General features: G+C 47.1%; 2 protein-coding genes across 2 annotated transcripts; one reads left to right on the plus strand and one right to left on the minus strand.

The window, feature by feature from the left end:
- Positions 1-6109: 6109 nt before the first annotated feature.
- Positions 6110-9994, minus strand: GCG54_00004984 (WSC domain-containing protein; the record flags this gene model as incomplete). The annotated part of the gene is made up of 4 exons (XM_045405018.1): positions 6110-9255; positions 9309-9439; positions 9491-9802; positions 9852-9994. 4 exons carry the CDS (start codon positions 9992-9994, stop codon positions 6110-6112), a joined length of 3732 nt encoding a protein of 1243 aa, XP_045271202.1.
- An 8857-nt stretch (positions 9995-18851) lies between these two features.
- On the plus strand, positions 18852-22347 carry GCG54_00004985 (Transcriptional repressor NF-X1-like; the record flags this gene model as incomplete). Its single annotated transcript, XM_045405019.1, has 5 exons — positions 18852-19336; positions 19388-19495; positions 20855-21037; positions 21090-21232; positions 21281-22347. The coding sequence occupies 5 exons, from the start codon at positions 18852-18854 to the stop codon at positions 22345-22347; spliced, it is 1986 nt and encodes a 661-aa protein (XP_045271203.1).
- Positions 22348-23267: the final 920 nt, after the last annotated feature.

Below are 23267 nucleotides of genomic sequence, written 5' to 3' on the forward strand. Positions count from 1 at the left end.
AATAAATCTTAGAATTAATTATAGAAGAACTTATTAAATATATAGAAGAATTTATATTTATCTTTATATAATACTATATATATACTAAGTATATCTATAGCTTCTTTACTACTTTTATTTATAAGTAGTAATAAGAATAGAAAAGATTTTATATATAGTTTAGCTAGCTACTATATTTTAGAGAAAAGAGAACTTATTAAGAATAATAGATTTAACTATTTTAGAGAAATAGAGTAAGTATATATATATATTATACTAAGTATATACTAATTATATCTTTATTCTAAGTATAATATATTAGCTATTTAAAGATAAGCTATTCTAAACTATAGTTTTTTACCTATACTATCCTATTAAGCTAATCTTAAGTAGATATTAAATACCTTTATAGCTTAATTAAAACTACTAAGAGAAAGGAAGAGTATTAGAAATATATATTTATTAAGAATCTTAAGACTTTATATAGAATTTATAGTATATATTTATTTACTTTATACTATATATATACTAATAATATTTTAGGATTCTCTTATTTTTAAAGCTAGAGTAGGATTAAAATATATAGCTATAAAGTTAAGATTAATATCTATATACCTTAAAATTTAATTAAATTCCTATTTATATTCCTCTTTCTAAGAGGTTTTTATATATATATCTTACCCCTACTTATTTAGTTTCTAATATAGCTAGTAAATAGAATTATATTAAACTTTTTAATTAAACTTAATATTATTTTAGTTATAGTATATNTAGTTATAATATATATATAGAAGAGCTTTAAGATATACTATATATATATTAAGTATATATTTAAGTAAGCTTTTATTCTACTTAGGTATCTAATAACTATATACTAACTTTAGAGTTAATTCTTTTTAAGCTATTAATATATTATTTTATAATAAGGATAAAGTTACTATTCTTATTTATTAAGTATAGTTTCTATAATACCTAAATAGCTACTTATTTATAAATATATTACTACTTAATATATAGGTTATATATACTTACTATATATAGGAGTTTAATAGGAGTTTATTTTAAACTAAATAAAGTTTAAACCTAAGTAATAGATTTATAAAGTCTAATTTATATAAAATAGAGATTTCTATATAATTTATATTATATATATAAACGTTATTTTATTTTAGAAGGTATAATATCTTAAGATTAATATATTATTTAAGATAGTAAGGGGGAATATAACTATATTTAAGATATATAGATAGTTAGATTAAGCTAAAAGTATATCTTATATATATAGACCCTATATAAAGCTAATAGTTAATAGTACTTAAATTATATACTTATATATAGATAAATATAAATAAGAGAGTAGATTACTACCTTTTTTTTAAAAAGGTTTTTAGTTTATTAAAATCTATCTTAAGTAGCTCTATATATTAAGTTTATATCTATCTAAGTATAATAAATACTATATATATAGTTATAATAGATATAGATAGAAAATAAGTTAGAGGTAAGTATATACTTAGCTAATATTAGATATATATTAATCTACTACTCTATCTAAACTTTAGAGATTACTTATATAAACTTAACTTATTTTAAAATTAATAGTAGTATTTATAGTATATACTTATTTTCTATAAAGCATATATTATAAGAAACTAGTAAAAGAGGTTTCCTAATTACTCTATAAATTTAAAGCTCTACTATTTATAAGAATTAAGTTTAGAAAAAGAATATCTTAGGTATATTATAAGTATATACTTAACTTAACTAGAGACTAAGTCTTAGTTTATTATAAAAAAGTTAAAATAGATTATAGCTATATTAGTCTAATCTTTTAGCTAGATTCTAGCTTAATAGTAGTACTTTACTAAGAAAAATACTAACTTAATAAAGTTAAGCTATATAAAGGATAATACTACTACTAAAAGAGTATAATCTCTTCTAATAGTAGTTTTAAAGTAAATATCCACTAAGTATTATTTAGGTATATACTAACTATATATTAGTATAAAGTATATAGTATTTATAGATTTAGTATAATAGAACTACTTTATAAATATAAGCTATAATAGGTACTAATAGAGGAATAACTTAAAACCTACTTAATTTATATGAAACTTACGCTAAATATATAAACACTAAGAAAAGTATATATAGTAAAAGGTAATAAATCCTATAATTCCTTTTAACCTATATAACCCCTTAAACTTACCTTTTAGTTTAAGTATTAAGCGCCTAATTCTAATATAAAACTCACCTAAATAAAGTATAGAGGTAGTATCTATATAGTATATATATAGCCTAACCTTCCTATTATCTCTATTTATACTTTACTTAAGGAAATAAAATATCTAAGAGGTAAATCTTAAGCTCTATATACTAGAAGAGAGGGTAAGAGAGCTAAAGTATTAAAAGAAAAAGTATAATTTATAGTAATAAATTATATAGTTAGAGCTAAAGTTAGGGGAGAATTAAGATAAACCTAAACTATAGTTAGAAAGTAAGAGAATAAATACTATATTTAGAATATATATATATTTAGTATAAGTAGTAGACTTAGTTAAGTAAGTATAAGTATAGAAGTAATTATATTAAACGTATATATACTAAGTATATATTAGTTCCCTAAAAGTACTTATAGACTTTAAACTAGTTTAGTTAATATATATATACTATAGCTATATAAGTATCTATACTATAAAATAATAATATAATCCCCTTATATACTATATATATACTAAGTTAAATAAACCTCCCTTATTACCTCTATCTATAAGTAGAGTAAGTATATACTAAACCTATCCTATAATAGTTTAAAAGCTATAACTAAATATTTAGTTAGAGTAGTAACTATATATATATATAATATTAGATCTCTATAGATAGCTAGTTATTACTAAGAGGAGGGGGGGGGAGTAACTTAAGCTAGGTTTAGCTTATAAATTATATTAATATATACTTAAGTGAAGCTATATATATATATAGAATATACTATAAATTAAAGGGTAGTAAGTAGTACTAGAAGTAAGTGCCTTCTTAAAATTAGAGGTTACTTTATTTAGTATATTATTAGTATTTAAATAAATAATACTTAATATATATATAATATATAGCTAGTCTTAAGCGCCTTAATAAGTATCTTAAGGCTAGAGGTATATAGAAGGTTAGCTATAGTAAGGCTACGTTATATTAAATATTAATATATATTTAGTTATAAATATAGAGATACTATACCTTTTACTTTCTAAATAAAGGTATACTACCCTTAATATAGCTATTAAGCTACTTCTTAGTTAGTTTCTATTAAGTATATATAGAGCTTATATTAAACCTATATTTTATTTATTCCTAATTACTATTTATATTATACTAAATATCTAATAGAGGTAAAAGTATTATATACTTATTAGTTTACCTATTCACTACTTTATATAATAAGTTATAAAATAGCTAAGTATTATTAAGCTCCCTTACTTTATACTTAACTTAAGCTATAGTAGAAAGGTGCTAAGTATTATATTAGTATATTTAAAATAAATAGTAAAATAAATAGTAAATATATAGTATCCTCTAAATATATATATATATAACTTATATAATAGAACTAAGTTTTATACTTAGTAGTAAAGTAAAAGTTAATAGCTTTATAAAATATATTAGCTATATATATACTAAAGATATATAAAAGTAAAACTTATATAAGCTTTTCTATCTCTATAGTATATTTACTAATTAGGCTACTTATAAAGTTATAGCTATAAAATATTAGCTATATATATACTAAAGGTAGGCTAGTAATATACCTAAGCTCCTAAATAAAGTATATATTATACTACTAGCTAGAATAGATATAAGCTTTTAAAGTACTAAATATTATATTAGTATATACTAAAACTATATAGGAATTAAGTTATACTTCTAACTAACTACCTACTTATAAGTAGTAGTATTAATATAAGAGGTATTTTAAACTAAAATTATATTAATATATATATAATATATATAGTTAAAAAGGATATATACTTACTCTATAGTAATACTAGTAGATATAATAATAGAACTATATCCTATTAAACTAAGTTATATATATATACTAAGTATATAGAGGATATATAGTAGATATACTACTAAAGTACTAATTATACTACTTACTAAAGCTAAGATTAATAATAATAAAGTACTTAAAATTAAGTTAGTATATACTATAGATTAGTTAAAGGGGAGGTAGAAGACTTATATATAACTTATAACTTAAGATAGTTTAATATTATAGTTAAGTATAGCTATATTTATAGTTAATATATACTAAAACTAGCCTAGAAAATTACTTAACTTACTAATATTATACTCTTTTATTATATTAATAAGTAAAACTAAAATTAAATTAGTATTATATATATATAAAGTGTTAGTTTACTTACTACTAAAACCTTTTTAGTTTTAATTTAAGTTAATAATAAGACCTATTTTAAATTAGTTTTAATATACTTTAAGTATAGTATAAGTATATACTAAATATACTATAAAAATAGCTATAATAAGAGTATAAATTATAAAACCTATTAACCTCTTTATTTATAAAATCCTTATAAATAGGTATAATCTATTTTAAAACTTAATATATACTTAATTCCTACTTAAGATAGTATATATATATAATATTCTTCTAAATAGTATATCTTAGAGAAAGAAAAAAAAAGTTAATATATAGGTATAGAAATTTAATATATACTAAACTATAACTAAAGTAGGCTTAGTTATATATAGGGCTACCTCTAGGTATATACCTTAGTTAAGCGAGGCTAGTATAGCTACTATACCTCAAATAGTATATATTTATTTTTTATAGGATCGTATTAATTACTATATAGGGCTAGATAAGTGTGCATAACGCAGCTTTTTAGTTTTTCCGGCCGCGCCACACCCCCCTAGCTACTTTTTAGATACCCTGGTGTGCACAAATCCGGGGAAAACACACTGGAAGGAAGTGGCAGTGGCAGCATGACCCCACACCCCCGGCGCCGAGCGTGCTGCGCACAAGAAGTGGGGACACGGCCGGGCATGCTCGCCGGGCGTCGTCTCTGGCTTTAGGCACCCGGCAATCGGACCTGAGTATTAATGAAGCATCTTTCTGTAGCCCCTGTATCCAGATGTTCGCAATTTGAGACCCGGAGCCAGTCTCCTCTTTCACGAAGCTTGAAATGAACGTCTTTCTGGATCATAAATTCATCGTGGCAGCCTGGACTAGCCCCAGCAATTAAGCTTATTCGGGTCTTTCCCCAACACGTTGCCCCCTGTTCGTTGCAAATAGCGGCTGCCTACAGCGGAGCCAGACAAGCAAGCACCAACAATACATTGGGAGCTTGCTGCGGCGCGGCACAATCACCTTGGCGTCTGTCTGTCTGTCTCTCTCTTCCTCCTCCCCGCGCCAACGCTGCTTACCGCCTGTCGCGCTCAGCCTCACAACCGGATTCCCAAATTTCTCATTCGCTTGACCGGCCCCGGGGAGAAGAAAAATGGTTGTTGGCTGGTCTTTCTGACGCGCAGCACTGCCTGCTTCTGTGTTCCCGCGAACGGCGGCAAAACTGCACTTTTCTCTTTATTCCTGTCTGCGGTGAGTGTGTAGGTTCTTTGGTTTTCGGTCTATCTGCTTGAAGGACGCCTGACCGAGAGGGCCCGATGTCATCCTGGATGGTTCGCTCATACGGTGAGCCGCTTCCGTCACTCGCTGCTGTTGCAAAAGTGCGCAGTCATCGTCGTTGTTCAAGCCTCTTCCACCGCGCGGGCATTTAGTCTCATCGCTTGCGACAAGACCAAGTTCACAGGCAATGGTGGTGAGATAAATGTATATCTTTGAAAACATTATAATTATGTACTATTGAAGATTGCCAAGTCCGGCTAACGTCGTGGAGGAGGTTTACCCACCCTCGATTTTCCATAATCATGAGTATCTGTAACCCCCTCAAATTCCTTTTTCATAAACGAATGTGTTCATCCAAGGCGCAAAACCGCCACCCAATAAATGTCTACTCCGAAGCATAGTTCGCTTGAAATCAAAAAAGAGGTATCTGGCACTAATCTAAAGTCTTAAGAAGAGAAGGAACGGACGGAACTGCCCGGTGTCATGACGGGTTTACACGCCGGGACGGGTGAACATGGAGCCTTGGGGCCAGTTGCCCAGACCGGCGGGGTCACCGCCGATGCGGACGTAGACGCCGATGCCTGGCATTCCGTTGTCGATGACGAAGAACTGGTACCAACCCGGAGGCGCGACACCAGCGTTGGGCGGCGCGGTGACAGTGCAGCTCAAGGCGCCGCACGAGACGGCAGGGAAGATTGTGCGGGCACCCATGGAGTTACCGTGGGTCGAGGACACGGCACCAAGAAGGGAGACCTTGATCACGCCGTTGGGCTTGTTTCCAAGGGAGAAAGTGACAGTTTGACCGTATGACCAGTCGGTGTTGGTGACGTTGAACGTCGGGCGCGGCTTGCCGCTGAGGAGGTACGGAGGGCTGAACTTCTCGACGCGGTACTCCTGAGGGTTGACGCCATCTTCAGGGTCGGAACCACTGACCAGGACACTGCCGTCAAGCAGGGTGATGGACTCGGAGTGGTAGAGACGGGAGATGGTGGTGTTGGCCATGACCGTGATGCGCGAGCCGACAGGCTTCTCGGGGTCGTACAGGAGGGCCATGTGGTTGGGGAAAGCAGCCAGGCCAAAGCCGGCGACACCTTGCATGGCACCGTTGTTGATCAGGTAAGTGCCGTCAGGAAGAGGCGCGATGCAAGACATGACGCGGCGGGTGGGCATGCGCTCAATTGTCCAGGTTGGGTTGGTGGCCTCGGGCTGGATGGTGACACAGTTGTCGAGGACAATGTTGGCGCCAGCTCCAGAGCCACCGCAGATGAGGATACCAAGCGGGTCAGTGTAAGGAGCCTTCTGAGGCAGGAGAACAGCCGTGCCCTCAAGAGGATAAGAACGTCCTCCCAGAGGATTGTTGACTGCACCGGGAATCTTGGGCAACAGGGTCTTGGTGGCGAAGGTATTTCTGTCCAAGATTCTGGCCTCGTTCCAGTAAGCAACAAAGATATCTTGGCTGGGAAGAACAGCAACGAATGGGTACAAGTTGTTGGGGTCGCTCTTCTGAAGCCAGTCCATGTAGAGAGGAGCAGTGCCCGTATAAGGCAAGACCTCAATCGTAGGTACGGCTGCGCCGTTGGAACCTTCCTCGCCGCCAATAACCATGATGGAGCCGTTGGCCATGACGAGAGCGGACGGGTACCAGCGACCTTGCTGAAGCTTGAGAGAGGGGTCCTCCTGCCAGTCCGTGGTACCGTTCACGCCAGGAGAGCCACTGGGGTTGTAGAGACGAACACCATAGGTGGAATCACCGGACCAACCTCCAATGTTCATCTGGCGACCGTTCTTGTCAGGGAGTGTAAGGCCGGCAGAGCAGAAGATATCCGTCTTGACGTGCATTTCTCTCCAGGCCTTGTTCAGATCGGGAGCCAGAATGGGGTCCAGCTCGTAGGCACCAGTCGAGTTTGGCGGCCCAGTTCCCCACTTCTCAAGGAAGGTGACCTTGCCTTTGATAGTCTCCATGGTCATCAAAGGAATGCACTTGCCGCCGATGAACAGATCGTAGCTTCCAGCATCATTGCCTGTGGCATAGGTCCAGTTGTACAGAGCCGGGCCGGTCCAAAAGTACGTCGACATGACAGCGAGACCGCCGCAAATGCCGGTAGCGTTGCCGGCGCAGGTGATACTGCAACGAGATTCATCGACGAAGGTGGCACCGGCGGTGACAATGTTGGCAGGATCACCGCAGTAGCACTCCTGGCCGTATTCAAGACCAGCTGCCATGTAGCCAAATTTGGCGCATGCATCCAAGCACAAACCAGCCGTCATGGTACCGGCAAAGATTGTCTGCGTGGCAAAGGTACGCTTGTTGTTGACGTTGTCCGTGACGCAACCTTCGTAGGTCCAAGAACCGTTAAGTCCACTGCGCTGAGGAGCCGGGGGTGCGTATGTCTGGGGAGTGCCCTTTGAGTAAATCGTCATGCGGTTGCCGCCTCCGCACATCTGGGCGGAGTTGCCGCCACAGGGAGTGTTGCAACTGGTCTGGTCAGAGGCGACAACACCGCCACCATAGATGGCGTTACCGCAGAAGCATTGAGTGTGATACTCGGAGCCAGAAACCGTATAGCCGTTGGCGGCGCAGTAGTTGACACAGGACTGGACAGTCATTTTCGGGTCATCAGGAGCTTGGGCAGGAAGGATACGGCCATTGGCGTTATCCACCCAGCAGCCTTGGCTCGTCCAGCCAGCAGGGAAGCCCGTGGAGGAAGGAGATGCCGTAGATGATGTTGCGGCGGTCGCCGATCCACTGGCGGACGAAGTTGACGACCCGACAGTCGATGAGGAAGAGACGGACTGCTTAGCGGTGCCGATGGTGTACACGGAAAGGCGGTTGCCATTACCACAGTACTGGAACTTATTGCCGGAGCAGGTCATGGAGCAATCGCTCGAAGGGGCGATTGCGGAACCAGCGGAGAAGGTATTTCCACACCAGCACTCACGGGACCACTCCAAGCCTGCAAAAGTGTAACCAGCACCACCACAGAACGCTACGCACTTCTCTATGGTCATGGCATCGTCGCCGAAGTTGGTTGAAGGGAGGGCGCGAGCGGCGGTGGCCTCGGTCTGGCATCCGTAGTAGTTCCAGTTGCCGACGGTCGCCGGCTGGCTAGGCCCGGTGGGTGTAGGGGTAGCAGAGCTGATGCTGCTGCTCGAGGAGCTGATCACTGAGGTCGCGCTGGTGAGGGAACTGGCGAATGAGGAGCTAGAGCTGCTGCTGACGGCAGCGGCAGTCAAACTGTTGCTGGCCGAGTTGCTTGAGCTGACGAAGGCGCTACTTGAAGTACTAGAGCTTCTGATGACCGCAACGGCGGTCAGACTACTACTGGCCGAAGTGCTAGACACAGCAGAGCTGCTGCTAGTAGGAATGATGGTGCTGCTGGAAGAGAAAACAGAGCTGGAGCTGGAGCTGGACCTAATAGTGGAGCTGCTGGAGGAAGCGATCGAACTCGAGCTAGACGTCGAGGAGCTAGTCGGCGCCGCGCTGGATGTGGAAGATGGCAGAGGCAGGTACGAATGCTTGTAGTCATAGACGTTCAAGCGGTTGGGACCACCGCAGTACTCAGAAGAGTTGCCGTTGCAAATCATGTTGCAGCCATCAATCACGGAAGCGCCGCCATTTGCAGGGCTGTTGCCACAGTCTAAAACGCATTGTTAGGAACATGGCATGATGATGAACACGACAAGAACTTACAGCACTCGCCGGCGTACTCAACGCCTGCAAGAATGAAACCGAGGTTCTGGCAAGCAGCAGTGCACTTGGCAACAGTCATGCCGCCAGTGACGCCGACACCGTTCGTGAGCGTGCGGCCCCCTGTACCCTCGCTGTTGCGATGTTAGCCTCAAGGTGTCGAGAATAAATCAATGTCAACTCACGAATAGCATCCGATGGAAGACCAATCACCAGGACCAGGGTTGACCGAAGGCCCAACAACGAGGGACGTATGGTAGAGCGTGAGACGATTGGGACCACCGCAAGGCTGGGTTGCGTTTCCACTGCAAGGGGTAGTGCAGTCGGCGTCGGCGGCCTGGATGCCGTTCTTGGCCAAAGCATTGCCGCAGTAACATTCGCCGTAGTACTCGGTTCCGGCGTAGGCGAAGCCCTTGCTGAAGCAGAATTGCGTGCATAGCTCGTTCGTCATCGTGTTGCCGTTGGTAGTGGCATCGCTGATAGTTCGGCCAACATCGCTAGATCCCAGTCAGTAAGTCGCTCTGATGCAACAGACAGGTCCCATACACATAGCAACCCTGAAGTTGATATCCATTTGATGTGGTTGGGGGAGCTTGGAGGGCTCGCTTGTGCAGACCCGGAGAATAAGCCGCAGCATTTGCAACAGAGAACGTGGAAGCAATAACGAATGTCAACTGTGAGGCCCTCATGGTGACGAGTGTGTGCCAAGAGGCAGAAACCAACACAAAAGCAAGTAAAAGAGTGTAAAGGAGTGGGTGGTGAGATGGAAGAGAACAATTCGTGATGGTCCGGGAACCATGAAGCTATATATTCTCTCGACTCAAAGCGCAGGCGAACCTGAACTGACGGGAGGCCAAAGCGAACATAGAGAAGCATTAGACGCGGATAGACCTAACTAGGCTCCGGCCGTGACCTCCCACTTGGGAGATGTGATCTCCCCCATCGTAGACTAGGGGGGCAACGAGAGAAGTCCATTGGGAGAGGGGCCATGGGGGACTAGAGGATGCCATGCTCGCATGGGGCTTGCTAAGAAACCAGCAAGGCTAGCCGGACGAGCTAGGCGACCACGAATCGCGCTTGTAAGGCGTGGTGTGTAAAGCTACTGAGTGGACGAGACGCGGGCAACTCGTCCCTCGCGTGGTGTGGGAAAGGCTTGGGACGGGTGAAATGGGTGAGACGGCGAGGCTTGGGCTGAGAGCGAGACGAGAACCAATGCTGGCCAACGGCCTGGGGTGAGCTGGAGTTGGAAGATGGTTCTCCGGACAGAAAACGAACGAACATGTCTGGGCGCTAAACCATTAATAGCACCCCATCTCTTTGTGCCAGAGCCCTACCCCAAGGCCCCGTCACCCGCCGTTGAGCGTTGTTAGGGGTGCCGTTGTGCCGTTGTCGCCCTCGGCCTGAGCTTGACTATCAGCATAGGATGTCTCTTTCACTCAGCTCAAAGTGAGTCGTATCGTGAAGCTGCCCAGCAACACGAGAAGCCACACACCAACTTGACAGACCAAGGCCCAACCGGGAGGCCGGGTTCCGTAGGCGAGCGCGAAGAGGCGAAGAGCCGCTGGGCTTCGGCCCAGTTCATCATTCGAATGATTGCCACGCGCATGTGGAAATTGGCAAACAAAGTAGGAAGCGGCAGTGAGAGATGGGAAAGGAGGTCAGAATTTGGTGGTGTGCACGTCTCTCTTCTCCTGTGCGTGTTTTCTCCAAGATCCAATGCCATCGCTCTCTGGGGATCAGGGTCGTGCATAAGTGGGTCTCTCCCTACAGGGGTGCATGTGTACGTACCCGATAGCTTATCCATTTCTCCATCTGGTAAGCTTAGATTTGGCCCAGGGTCAGGGAGCAGGGGTCAAGGGACGACTCGACAATCACTTCCCAGATTGCCATTGTCGTTGCCATTCTTAGTTATTCTCTCGGGTACGCGCTGAGGGTACAGTTGCCATCTTGCCGAGTAATGCCGACAAGAAACTCCGGGTGCTCTGCGAGAAGGCCCATGGGCACGAGGCTTGGGCTTCGGAGAAGATCTGCGGTAAACAGAGGTGTTTGGGGCGCCAAGGTGTTCCCTACAGACCGGGTAATCCGGTTCCAGTTCTTCGGTATTGAAGACAGTGTGCGCACCAAGGCCGCGTTCTTTCGTGATCACCGTCTATCGATGGCTAGATTGAGGTGCTGGGTTAACCCATGCCACCGAAGACGACATCCCGAGGCGCTGGAAATGGTCTTGCAGAACACCCATAGCCCCCATAGGTCTATGTTGATGGCAAGCGTATCGATTCTCTTCCGACAATGTATTGCTTCCGCTGTCTCAAGCGCCTCCGAAGGATGGCGTTCCTGCCCGGCAGTCGATCTCTTGGCATTCGATACTGTGGACAACAAGACCGTCAGCCAGAATCACAGAGACTTCACGAAATACCATGACAACCCCAGGTCTTGGCTAAGGTCTTGGGGGTACGGATTCGTACCTGCCAAGAAACGTCAACCTCTTCTCGTTACCCCGGAAATGAGAGAGACAGAGTGCAGACGTGATACTAAGGGCCGATACCCGGCGAACTATCGTCCAGTTGCAGTATCGCGCATGGCCAATGCTCTTTGTCAGCTGCTGCCAGCGAGGAAGGATACGAGATCGTGAGAGATGGGACGAGTCAAGGGGACTCGACTTCATCTTGCGTTTCTTTGACAGGAGACCTGCAGACGGCAGGGGCCGACGCACAAGATCTCTGGTGATCCGTGTGCTCCGCGCTCCCCTGCATGGCCCCATCCTGTAGTCAGCAGGGATAGTTACAGCCTAGTCCCAATCGGGAATCATAACAGGGGCGGCAAGCTCGGGTCGTGTGTTCATGGTCTTTCTGTTTCCTCTTCTCGCATTCGTCAGCTCCCCAAATGACTTCCTTCCGCCTCATATCAGTGTTGCCTTTTCAGACCTGACTTATCTCGATCGAGGTAGGAAGGCTCCACCTGACACTCAAACGACTAGCGCATCCTTCCAGTCGGCATCTCTCTGTAGAGCTCACCATTTCTCTCCTTCGCAGGCTTCGTCACTGAGCCCTCTCCCACGCGTGACTGTTAACAAGACTATGGCGCAACCAAGTCCAAAGAATCTCACGGTTTCATTACCTGATGATCATGGCTCCAAAGCACTTTCTGTCTCTCTGTCAACGCTCCAGCCCATCCAAAGATGACAAGCATCGTGGCAGCGCAACGTGTCGTGTCATCCTAGTCAGCCTTAGGGAAAGCCCTCGTTCTTGATCACCACCGATCTGTTGTACGATGCTGCACACGGCTAACACATGTAATTGCTTATCCTTCGTCGATCACTAGGATGAACAAGTGGTCTGCTCTCTTCAGCGGAATCGCCAATACTTTCCCCCCCTTTGGGGCCCGAAAACCCCTGGTCCCAGCTACGGCTGAGCAAGGAGCTACCGATCTGGACCTGCGATGCTGCAGAACAACCTGCCAGGCATCCAGGTCTGGCCTCCACGCTAGCTGGGCCTCATCTGAGCGTTCATTCGGCCGGAACTGGGCTTCCATTTCCGCTTCCCTTGCCTGGCCATCTCCCAGCACATCGGGACGTCAAGTATTGGCGACCCGACATCCTCTGGATATTCCTCGTCAGATACAACCTTATCTTACGGTCTATTTTCATCGCAGAATCGACCGACGGGTCGCTTATTGATGCTCCGCCGCTTCCTCCCGATAATGGAAACAACCATCGCGAACGAGCCACAAGGGGCTGTCCCCTGCGCCGCCCTTCTCGAAGGAGAGCGCCAAACAAGCAACCGTCCCAGATGGATCTCGTTGTGGTCCCCATATCGATAAGGGGTTGCAAAGGAGAGCGATAACGACCAACAACTTGGTTGCCCCTCTCATGGCCGCGGAACCTCAGCAGCCACTGTGTTAGTCAAACGGCCAAGCCATCGTGGCTTGTCTAAAACAGACGTTAACTCTATTTGAACCGACTAGTAGTCCAGCCCCCTCAATAGCGCAGCCATCCCATCAACCTGGAGCAAACATCGCTGCTTGCCGACGGCAAACGCTGGCCAGTCGGAAGTTGCGTTCTGCGTTGCCTTCAAGATGCAAGCGCGTGTCCTGCCCTTCGGTTTACCATCGCCACCCCTACTAACTGTCCCCGCCTATCCTCGGGCTGTCTTGGGGGTAACGATGTGGACTTGTCGCCAAGTCGGCCAACGTTGTGCCAGGATACTGTCAGACGTGCATTAGTCGAGCTCTCGAAGCCGCGACCAGTCATTTGGCTACCAAACTCCATCCAGCATCTCGTCTCATGACACCTTCCGGCAGCATAAGATATGCCGAATCTCACGCTCTCTTTCAGACTACGAGACACACCATCACTGCTCCTGCTGTAGTACGCTGACATCATGCAGCCGCGGGCATGAAACCAGGGGCAAGTCCAGAGAAATCAGCCGTACCTGGCTGCTGCCTATCGAGCCACCTTAACACTTACAACACCTCCCAGCTATCCTCTAAACTCACAAAGATAACCACATGGGTCAGTCCGGGGTCCTTCACATTCGAACCCCGACCCCGGGAACTGTCGTTTTTTTTTTTTCTTCCTAGCTCTTCGTCAAGGCCGAGTTCACAACGACAGCTTAAGCACCATCGGTCTACCTCGTCTTCCAGCTCTCAACTTTTTGCCGCATCCCAATGGTTTGGAAAGCACACGGCGCCGGCCAACCTTAGTGGCCAACGCCATCGCGCGGTTCAAATTAAGGACTAATATAGCCCTCACCAGCGCCCATTAGCAAGGGGCGAGGTTTTTGGAAGCCAACGTTCTATTTCTTGGGTTCTAGGCTGCAGCCGCTGCTTGCCGAGCCGTAGACTCATATCCTCTGAGCAGCCTACTTATCTTGTCAGGAGTTAGCGCCTAGTATCCGACACTAAAGCACCCTGAAGAACACGGCATGTTCAACGTATCCCTCAGAAACCCTGAAGCACTCGTTTCCGGGACGGCGGTCTTCAGTTACGTTGCTTTTCCTCTTTGGGATGCGCAAGATCCTACAGCCATTTGCTTCTGCTATGTCTAGGGCTCGGAAAGGTCTCTTATCTTGACTAATCGGAGCTATAGACATCGGGAATGTGATCCTTCCGTTTGAGCTCGGCTTCCAGGTGGAAAACAGTAATCGTTTGCCGCAGGAAACAACGTTAGCCCAAACCATAGTCTCTTTACTTCCATATCGTTTGGTCGGGGCCCTGCACCTCTGGAGGGGACGCTCCGGCTTTCACGGGTCTTGAAGCAAAGACCAAGACTTTGGCAGCAGTGAAGGGCTCAATGCTAGATACCATATGGGTAAGCAGCCTGACAGCCGCCTTGGCAAATAGGCGGGCTTACTCCACTCCGAGTCACTATCGTCAGAGGCACAGACTGGTAAGCTGGCGCGTACACTCAACCATTGCTCATGGGCTGCTGGTTTGTGCACATTTATGTGACTGCCGAGGGCACGCAGACCACAGACAGCCTGCCGTCTAGCGATTCTCAATCTGGCCCATCCCGTTCACACACCCCTTCTCCTTGCGAATGGCGCCCCCTAGTGGCCGCTCATCTCATCTCCACATTCCCAATCTCTCGGAGATGGCTTTCCAACTTCATTGGGCTGAATTCACAGCCACGTCCATAGATGAGGATTTCGCACGCTGCGCAAGCCTCTCGGCATCCACGTCGTCGCGCAGAAACCTCTTGGCCATGCAGCCTCTTGCCAACTGACTAGATCGGTGTCGTTCTTGGCTCTCAGCACGTGAGGTTCTGGTGATACCAAGCTTTGTGGCAGGTGCACCACCACCGCCCAGAAAGCAGACACTGGCTTTTCAGCCGACGAGAATATTTACGTCAGATTTTACAATACAGGGCTTAGGCTGGTGTGCATGTCACCCGCCACGGTGAGGGGAGCTGTGTGCAGCTTGGCAGCGCGTCGAGCTTAAAGGGTGCGCCGCCCGCCGGCCCGTGGTTGGGTGATCAACTGGTGTCACCTCGGAGAAGAGTCCAGCTGAGTCAATGAACTGCGCCTTGTCTTATGTTGAAGTTCCGAGAGTCAATATCGAATCAATTATGCGCTCACAGGGTTCGTTGGCCCGCGGTGATTGTGCGACAAGGGAAGTCAAATGGACGACATCCTTGCGACGACTGGCTCTAGGTCGTTGTATCTTCAAACGGGCAGGAATGATGATCGGAAAGGAGGCAGCACCGGATAGAGCGGTCACTACAGAGAAGCAGATGGCGTTCGCATCACTTCGACCCTAGACGTACGATGTCACATTTCCATTCAGACCTCGATATTTCTGGCTCGGATGTGCTATCAGGCTTGAATCACGATCGGCTCGTAACGCACGCAGGTCACCGAACCCTTGAGCTCTGACCTTATGCTTTCTTGCACCCACTGAAGAGAAACAAAGTACCGGAAATGGATTCCTCTCAATAGCTTCAGGAAGATCATAAGGCTATGAGATCTGAGCTTTGGTGACTGACGTCTGCCCATACCCCTTGCGTCTGCTGTACGCAAGGGATGAGATGGCGAGGCTCTGAACGTCGTGAGACAACGCCCGTGAGCCGTTGATCCCTGCGTCGGTTTAACGGTATGGATCAGATAGCGGGAGAGATCTCAATGTTAACTTCAACTTGCTTTTGCGCGATTTTTGTGAGGAGAAGAGGGTGGTAGTCGTTTCTCTCCGTTGTAGGATGTCCTCCAGATCACCAGGGAGTTCAGAATGAATACGACCGATGACCACGTCAAGGTGAATGATTGGTCGGCAATTTACGTATGCGGGAAATCGCCTTGCTCCTTCCTAGAAGTACGCCTCTCGCATGGTTGATATAAGTCGAGATCTGAGAAAACGTCTCCGGTTACGTTACCTCACTCAAAGATCATGATCTAAGTCAAGAGGAGAAACCTGGGTTCCCACTCGGGAAATTCGCATGTGAAAGAAATTCGTCAATATGATGATTTTAAGTCTTGAAACGTTCCCCTCGCGTAGCTCTGTCGTCGGTTGAGGATTACTTAGCACACGACATATCCCCAGTGTGGAAACCGGACACAGAACCACCGTCCTTACTTGAGTTTGCCTGGGCACCAAGCGCACTTGGCCTAGAATATCGCGTGAAGAGGAATAAAGATCCCGAAACCGGCCAATTGGCGTATCAAATTCTTTCCACGAGTAGTGAGTTATAATTTAAGTAGTAACGGTTTGTCGTTCTTCAATACCTACCCACACTCTCCATCTCAGTACGATTGCCAACTCCTCGGTCTCTGTGGTGCATAAAAGACGGTTTTTGTGCCTGAGCCAGCTTGTGAGGCATTTGATTGCGTCTTCCTCTGTGACTTCTGATTTGCGGGGGGGAAGCCAAGAGTTGCGTGATTGTTCGTGAAATGGTAACGCCCCTAAATTGGTGAAGCCTTCTCACCTCCGTTTCGAGTCATAGCCATACTGATTACTCTAAAACTCTGTGGTTCTGGGAACTTATTTTTACTGAATACTATCATAACAATAGAATATCCACCCCTACGAAGCAAAGTCTTGTCACAACGTGTCTTCAAATTACGGGGTCCAAACCATGAGAAATATCTTTGATTTCAACAGACGAGCGTTGCCGCCACTGCGTGACCAATTACCTTTAGCAATGCTAGCTTCCAGTCACTGATGCTGATTTTATATGGTTACACGGAGCAGTATGACGAGCAAGGTTTGGAGTCGTCAGTCTCGAGTCCGATGGGATAAGGGGCTAATCCTTAAGACTGTTTCAAGATAGGACATAGATATAAAAAGGATCATCTGGTCAACCTTTTGCCGGACACCGCAATTCAAGCTACCTTTTCAAAGGCTGAATTTTGTCTTACTTCGTGGAAGTTGAGCTTCACTCGACACGGTCCTCTGCAACTCCCGCGCCTCTGACATATGTTTATGTTGCGGTCAGCAGTTCTCTCGACGAAGAAGCATAAAATTGGTATCATACGTTGGGAATACTACAGGAGGAAAGAAAGTCAATAGGGAATGGAAGCCGGGTTCATCTACTCCTCTTCCCCATAGTGAACAGGCCTGAAAATTTTCTCACAAGTGCAAGCGATAATAACTGAATGAGACATAGGATCAGGATATCGGCTCAAAGTATATTAGCGCTCTGTTGAACTCAGCCTACTGGTGTTACGTTATTTTATACTAAGTGAATGAGCGGGATCTAAACTCCCGAACACAAATTTAGAAGACTAAGCAGCGCCGTCATAGATGTTACTTTTACTTTGAACATGTAGTCACCTGCATATACCAGTTACGAGAAAATGTGGATGAATTAGGTCTGCAGCTAACAGTAGGTTGCACCCTCAGCAAGAACGGCCCCGAAACTGTTCGATTCAATAGTTGCAGCGACGTAGCAACAAGTATTTGTCAGGTCACCTGCGGACGGCGTCTTTTTCAGGCTAAACAACTTATCTAGAATACGTTTAAGAAACACTCTTCTGCAGTCTTCCCATAGTACTTCGCTCCTGCGAAGCAAAAGCCAAAAAAATAAGCAGTCATCTAAGAACTACACCTGACGAAGCAAAAAATTGCGCCGAGGGGGAATCGAACCCCCGGCTCCCCGACGCTGCTGGATGGCAACGGAGAATTTTACCACTAAACCATCGGCGCTTGTGGATAGCATCTACGGACAAATGATTGTTTATGTTGCGCAGTAGAACACCATCTGCATCTCCAGCACTTGACGGAGCTTCAGTTGATGTTTTTGAGATGCACAGGAAGCACAATTGGGCTGGCCACCAAATGACGATGAGCAAAGTTGCGGATGTGAAGCAATTGGCCAATTCTTCTTGCAACATGGACAATGGGAATGCCCTGCATCTGCAAGCCGCAAGCGTAAAGTGACATCCACTGAGGCCAAACTCCCCGACAACCCCACCATCTACAACCGTTCTACAGCGAAACACAGCCCATGCAATAATCTAATGATGCAACGAGTAATCCTCTCAATTTCCCCAATGTGGCTTGGTTCCGCATGACGATATGACTGTATTGCAGCTGTTGAGTCAAATATGGTGTTGAATTGGAATTAGCGTCGAGAAGCGTAGCAGAAACGGCCGAGGGTCCATGCAAGTTCCATGGTGACTCATAGTGACTGGCCTAGGCGTTTACGGCTCCTCCTGCTTGTTTTGTCAGCCTTACAGCGGCCACAGCGAACACTTGCCACACTCCTGCCACCAAAGGAAGCCCGGGGACCAAAATTTTAGCGGAGCCCCACCCAATGAACTGTTATGCGATTAAGTCCGGCCCGTCGACAACCGCCCCCAAAGGGAACTTCGATTCATCTAGAGGCTGCTTCCATAATCTTAAAAGTCGCCTCCCGGGCCCTCAAAGGGAAAGGAAGCCTGGCATCAAAGTCAATTCACCTTCTTTCTTTCCCATTCACTCTTTGTGAGGCTGCCTTTTGTCGCCCAAGCTTTGCCACACATCCTGGCAGCACCCGTACGAAGACGCTGTATTTCAAAAAGCGCAATCACCATTTCATCATCACAGCAAACGTCGACGACAGCAAGCGGAACAGTCATGTCTGAGGGCGGAGGAGCGCAGACTCAGACGCAGACGCAGACTCAAGCGAGTTCGTCAAGCAGGGGAGGAAGGAGAGGCAGGTCCGGACGAGGAAGAGGGGGTCGAGGTCAGGGTGATGGCGGTCGTCGAGGCGGCGGCCGGAATGCCGCTGCCCAGTCGCAACCGCAGAACCAGAATCAAAGCCAGAATCAGGCGGGCCCAGCACCAGCGTCTGAGCCAATTGTGACGGCAGCACCTCGTGAGAGCGCGCCAGATGCGTCAGCTTCTGGGTCAGTAAGGAGAGGGAGAGGCCGTGGTGGTTCTCGAGGTGGCCGAAGAGGTGGCGGTCGTGGCGGCTCCGGAGTTGCGGCGCCCGTCCCTGGAACTCAGCGGACGTTTGGTGGTCGTTTAACGACGAATGCCGGCCCCGACGAAAGTGCGGCAGCTGGTTTGAGTGCAGCTGCTCCAGATTTCGTGCCTGGGCAGCCCGTCCCTCAGAGATCGTGAGTTTGATATTCGCATTCATCATGTTTCTGAGACTAACGTAACGAAAGTGCACCTGCTCCCAAGCAGAAGAAGCCTCAATATCCCCTGGCACCAAAGTCTACAGCAGCAGACCTGCCTACGAGGATCCACGAGGACATTAGCCACGGCCAGTACGAGTGCGTCATTTGTTCTAGCGAAGTGCTGCGGTCATCTCGAGTATGGTCCTGTGGTTTGTGCTGGACTGTGTTGCACTTTTCTTGTGTCAAGAAGTGGTACACGAGCCAGCTCAAAAAGGACGATGACACGCACTCTTGGAGATGCCCAGGTTGCAACTCCAACCTTACCGAGGAGCCCACCTCGTATCACTGCTGGTGTGGCAAAGACATCAACCCGAGAAACGTTCCTGGTCTGCCTCCTCACTCCTGTGGACAAACCTGCTCGAAGCCCAGGTCGACATGTCCACACCCGTGCCCCCTCGAATGCCACGCCGGCCCGTGTCCACCTTGTACGTTGATGGGACCGACTCAGGCATGCTTCTGTGGGAAGCATGAAGTTACGAAGCGATGTACCGAGACAGACTACGGCAATGGATGGAGTTGCAAGGAGATTTGCGGAGACTTGCTACCGTGTGGCGAGCATTTTTGCGCGACACCGTGCCACCCAGGCTTGTGTGGTAGCTGCGAGATCCCAATGCAGGCGAGATGCTACTGTGGAAAGGAGCATAAGGAAATCCCTTGCGATCGACGAGGCGATTTGGAGATGTCCTTCAACTATGGTCAGATTTCTTCTGAGTCGGAGGATTCTTCCGAGGACAGCTGGTTCGACGGCTCATTTGATTGCGGTGCGACTTGCGGGAGAAAGTACGACTGCGGTTTTCATGGGTGTGAAAAGACCTGTCATCCGCAGGATGAAGTTTCGGCTCACTGCCCACTCTCCCCCGACGTCGTGGCGAACTGCCCCTGCGGCAAGACGCCGTTGGAGGAGCTTCTCGACCAGCCGAGACAGTCTTGCCAGGATGAGGTTCCTCACTGCAAGAAGACCTGTGGAAAGACATTGTCTTGCGGCCACCAGTGCGTCGACACCTGCCATATCGGACCTTGCAACCCGTGCTTCCAAAAGATGGAGATAAGCTGTCGATGCGGCCGTACTAGTTGCACTTCGCTCTGCCACCAAGGCGAAATCGCGCCGCCGATGTGCATGAGGGTGTGCCAGGGTCAACTGAATTGCGCCCGGCACAAGTGTGGTGAGCGCTGCTGCCCTGGGGAGAAGAGGGCCATCGAAAGAGCCGCCGCCAGACGAAAACACCGGCCACAAATTGTGGACGAGGTGGAGGCAGAGCACATCTGTGTTCGCGTCTGCGGAAGGACGCTGAAGTGCGGAACCCATGAGTGTTATCAGATTTGCCATTCTGGACCATGCCCGAGCTGCTTGGAGGCTGTTTTCGAGGAAATCAGTTGTGCATGCGGCAGGACTGTCCTCCAGCCACCTCAGCCCTGCGGCACTCCGCCCCCTGAGTGCCGCTTCGACTGTACCAGAGCCCCGCCGTGCGGTCACCCTTCGGTCAAGCACAACTGCCATCCCGACGACGTTCCATGCCCGAAGTGCCCTTTCCTCGTGGAGAAGGCATGTATCTGTGGCAAACAGAGAATGAAGAATAGGCCATGCTGGCTTGAGGAAGCTCGCTGTGGTCTTCCTTGCGGCAAGAAGCTCAAGTGCGGGTAAGTTAAGCACATATCTATCCGATTTGGAAATAAACTGACAAGTCACTAGCACGCACACCTGCAGAAAGGAGTGTCATCGCCCGGGCGAGTGTGAAGATGCCGAAATTCCTGGCTCTCATTGCGCTCAGCCCTGCGGCAAGACACGCAAGTCCTGCGAGCATGCTTGCCAGGACTCGTGTCACGCCCCTTACCGTATGTGATCCCTTCTCAACTTTTTGACTTCTGTCTAACAATCACCAGAATGCAAGGAAGACCGGCCATGCCAAAGCAAGACCTTCATCACCTGCGAATGCCAAAACCGCAAGAAAGAGGTCAAGTGTCTCGCCACGAAGACGAACCCGACTCCCGACCGCGACACCCTCAAGTGCGACGACGAATGCCTCCGCCTCCAACGTAATCAGCGCCTTGCCGCCGCTCTCAATGTCGACCCGGACCACACTGACGACCACATCCCCTACTCCGACACGACCCTCAAGCTCTTCCGCGAGCTCTCCCTTACGTGGGCCCAGAATCAGGAACGCGAGTTCCGCGTTTTCGCCTCTGAGCCCTCCGAGAAGCGTCTCCGCTTCAAACCCATGCCTAAAGCCCAGCGCGCCTTCATACACAACCTCGCCGCGGACTTTGGCTTCGACTCAGAGAGCCAGGATCCGGAACCACACCGCCACGTCTCAGTCTTCAAGACCCCGCGCTTCGTCTCCGCCCCGAAGAAGACGCTTGCTCAGTGCGCCAAGATACGCGCCGACGCCGCCAAACTCACCGCAGCCCCGGCCGCATCCTCCTCTGCGAACGCTTCCGCGGCCCCGGAGCCCTTCAACGCCCTCCTCCTCACTGCACCACGCTTCGGTCTCACGATTGACGAGATCGACTCCGCGCTTGCCACGCACCTGAAGTCCCACAACTCCCTCTCCTTCACAACCTCCTTCCTCCCGTCCGACGAGATCCTAATTCGCGCCGTACCCGTCACCTCCTGGGGCACCAGCCCCTCCGCCGTCGAATCGACCCTCTCTTCTCTCAAGCCCCTCGTCGCCCGCACGGTCACGAAAGAAGGCCTCGCCGCCGCAGCCCTTCTCGTCACCGCCGACGCCAACCTCAACGTCCTCCGCCGCGAGGGCGCCGCGGCCGCAGGTGCCGGGGGCTGGAACGCTGTCGTCGGACGCGCCGCGGCCCAGCGTAGGGTGTTCGGCCCCGCCAAGCCCGAGACGACGCGGCCCAGCAGCGGGTTCGTCAGCTTCTCCAAACTTGCGAGGAAGAAGGTCGTCGAGGACTCCGTGGCAGACGATTGGGAGGCTGCTGCGGATGACGAGTGAGGCGGTTTGCAGGGATTAGGACGGGGAACCAGAAGCGACGGTGTTCGGCCAAGGAAGTTATCATTTTGAGATCGTTGGACAAGGAAGGTGCTTGGTGTTTTATCGCCTTGGTTTCCCGCCTCGCTAACATGCATATAACTCCACGATGACGGAGAGATAAGCTTTAGACTTGTCACTGGAGATGCTTAGATAGATGCCTTACGAAGGGCAATATGCTTTGACGAGCAACTACCCATCCAAAGGGAACAGGTTCAGAATATTGAAATAGACATTACACAAAAGAAGACAAGACAAAGAAAGAAAAAAAAAGTTTAACTTATGCAAAACCATCTCTTAATCGTTGATGTATGCTATGTCATTCCCGTCTGACACATGTCATATACGTATGTATCACATCGACCGCTCAACGCAACGCAAAGCAAAGCAAAGTCGCATCGTCGTCATCGTCATGAAGCCCCAGACCCCGCGATATCGCGCAATCTGCATCGAGGGATGCCACGTCAGAATACGATCACGGGATTCCGAGCTACGAACCCTGTCCTCTCCCACTGGCCATGGAATCCTCGTTGGACGGGATGCAGGGTTCGTCCCAGTCGTGGTATCGTGAACACCCATCTATCCACCGATGACATGCCTCGCACGCTGTCCAGACCGTTTCTCTACAACCTGCATGCATTGTCGAAGAGAAGAAAAACGGTTTGCACAGCTTATAGACAGGCATTACGACCTCCGATGGACTCAGCCGCGGTCTGTGGTTGAGTGGTCCACGCGGCCTGGCCTGGCTTTCCCTGTCCCTTGAACCACCGTGCACCCGAGCCGTGGGTGTAGAACCATCACATCTCACCTGACGACTACGCAGTACAGCAGATGTGAATACCAAAATCGTTGCTTCATTAATTATATGCTACTTCTACTGCGTA

The sequence above is a fragment of the Colletotrichum gloeosporioides genome (genome assembly GCF_011800055.1).
Source record: "Colletotrichum gloeosporioides strain Lc1 chromosome Unknown consensus_2, whole genome shotgun sequence".
NCBI classification, from domain to species: domain Eukaryota; kingdom Fungi; phylum Ascomycota; class Sordariomycetes; order Glomerellales; family Glomerellaceae; genus Colletotrichum; species Colletotrichum gloeosporioides.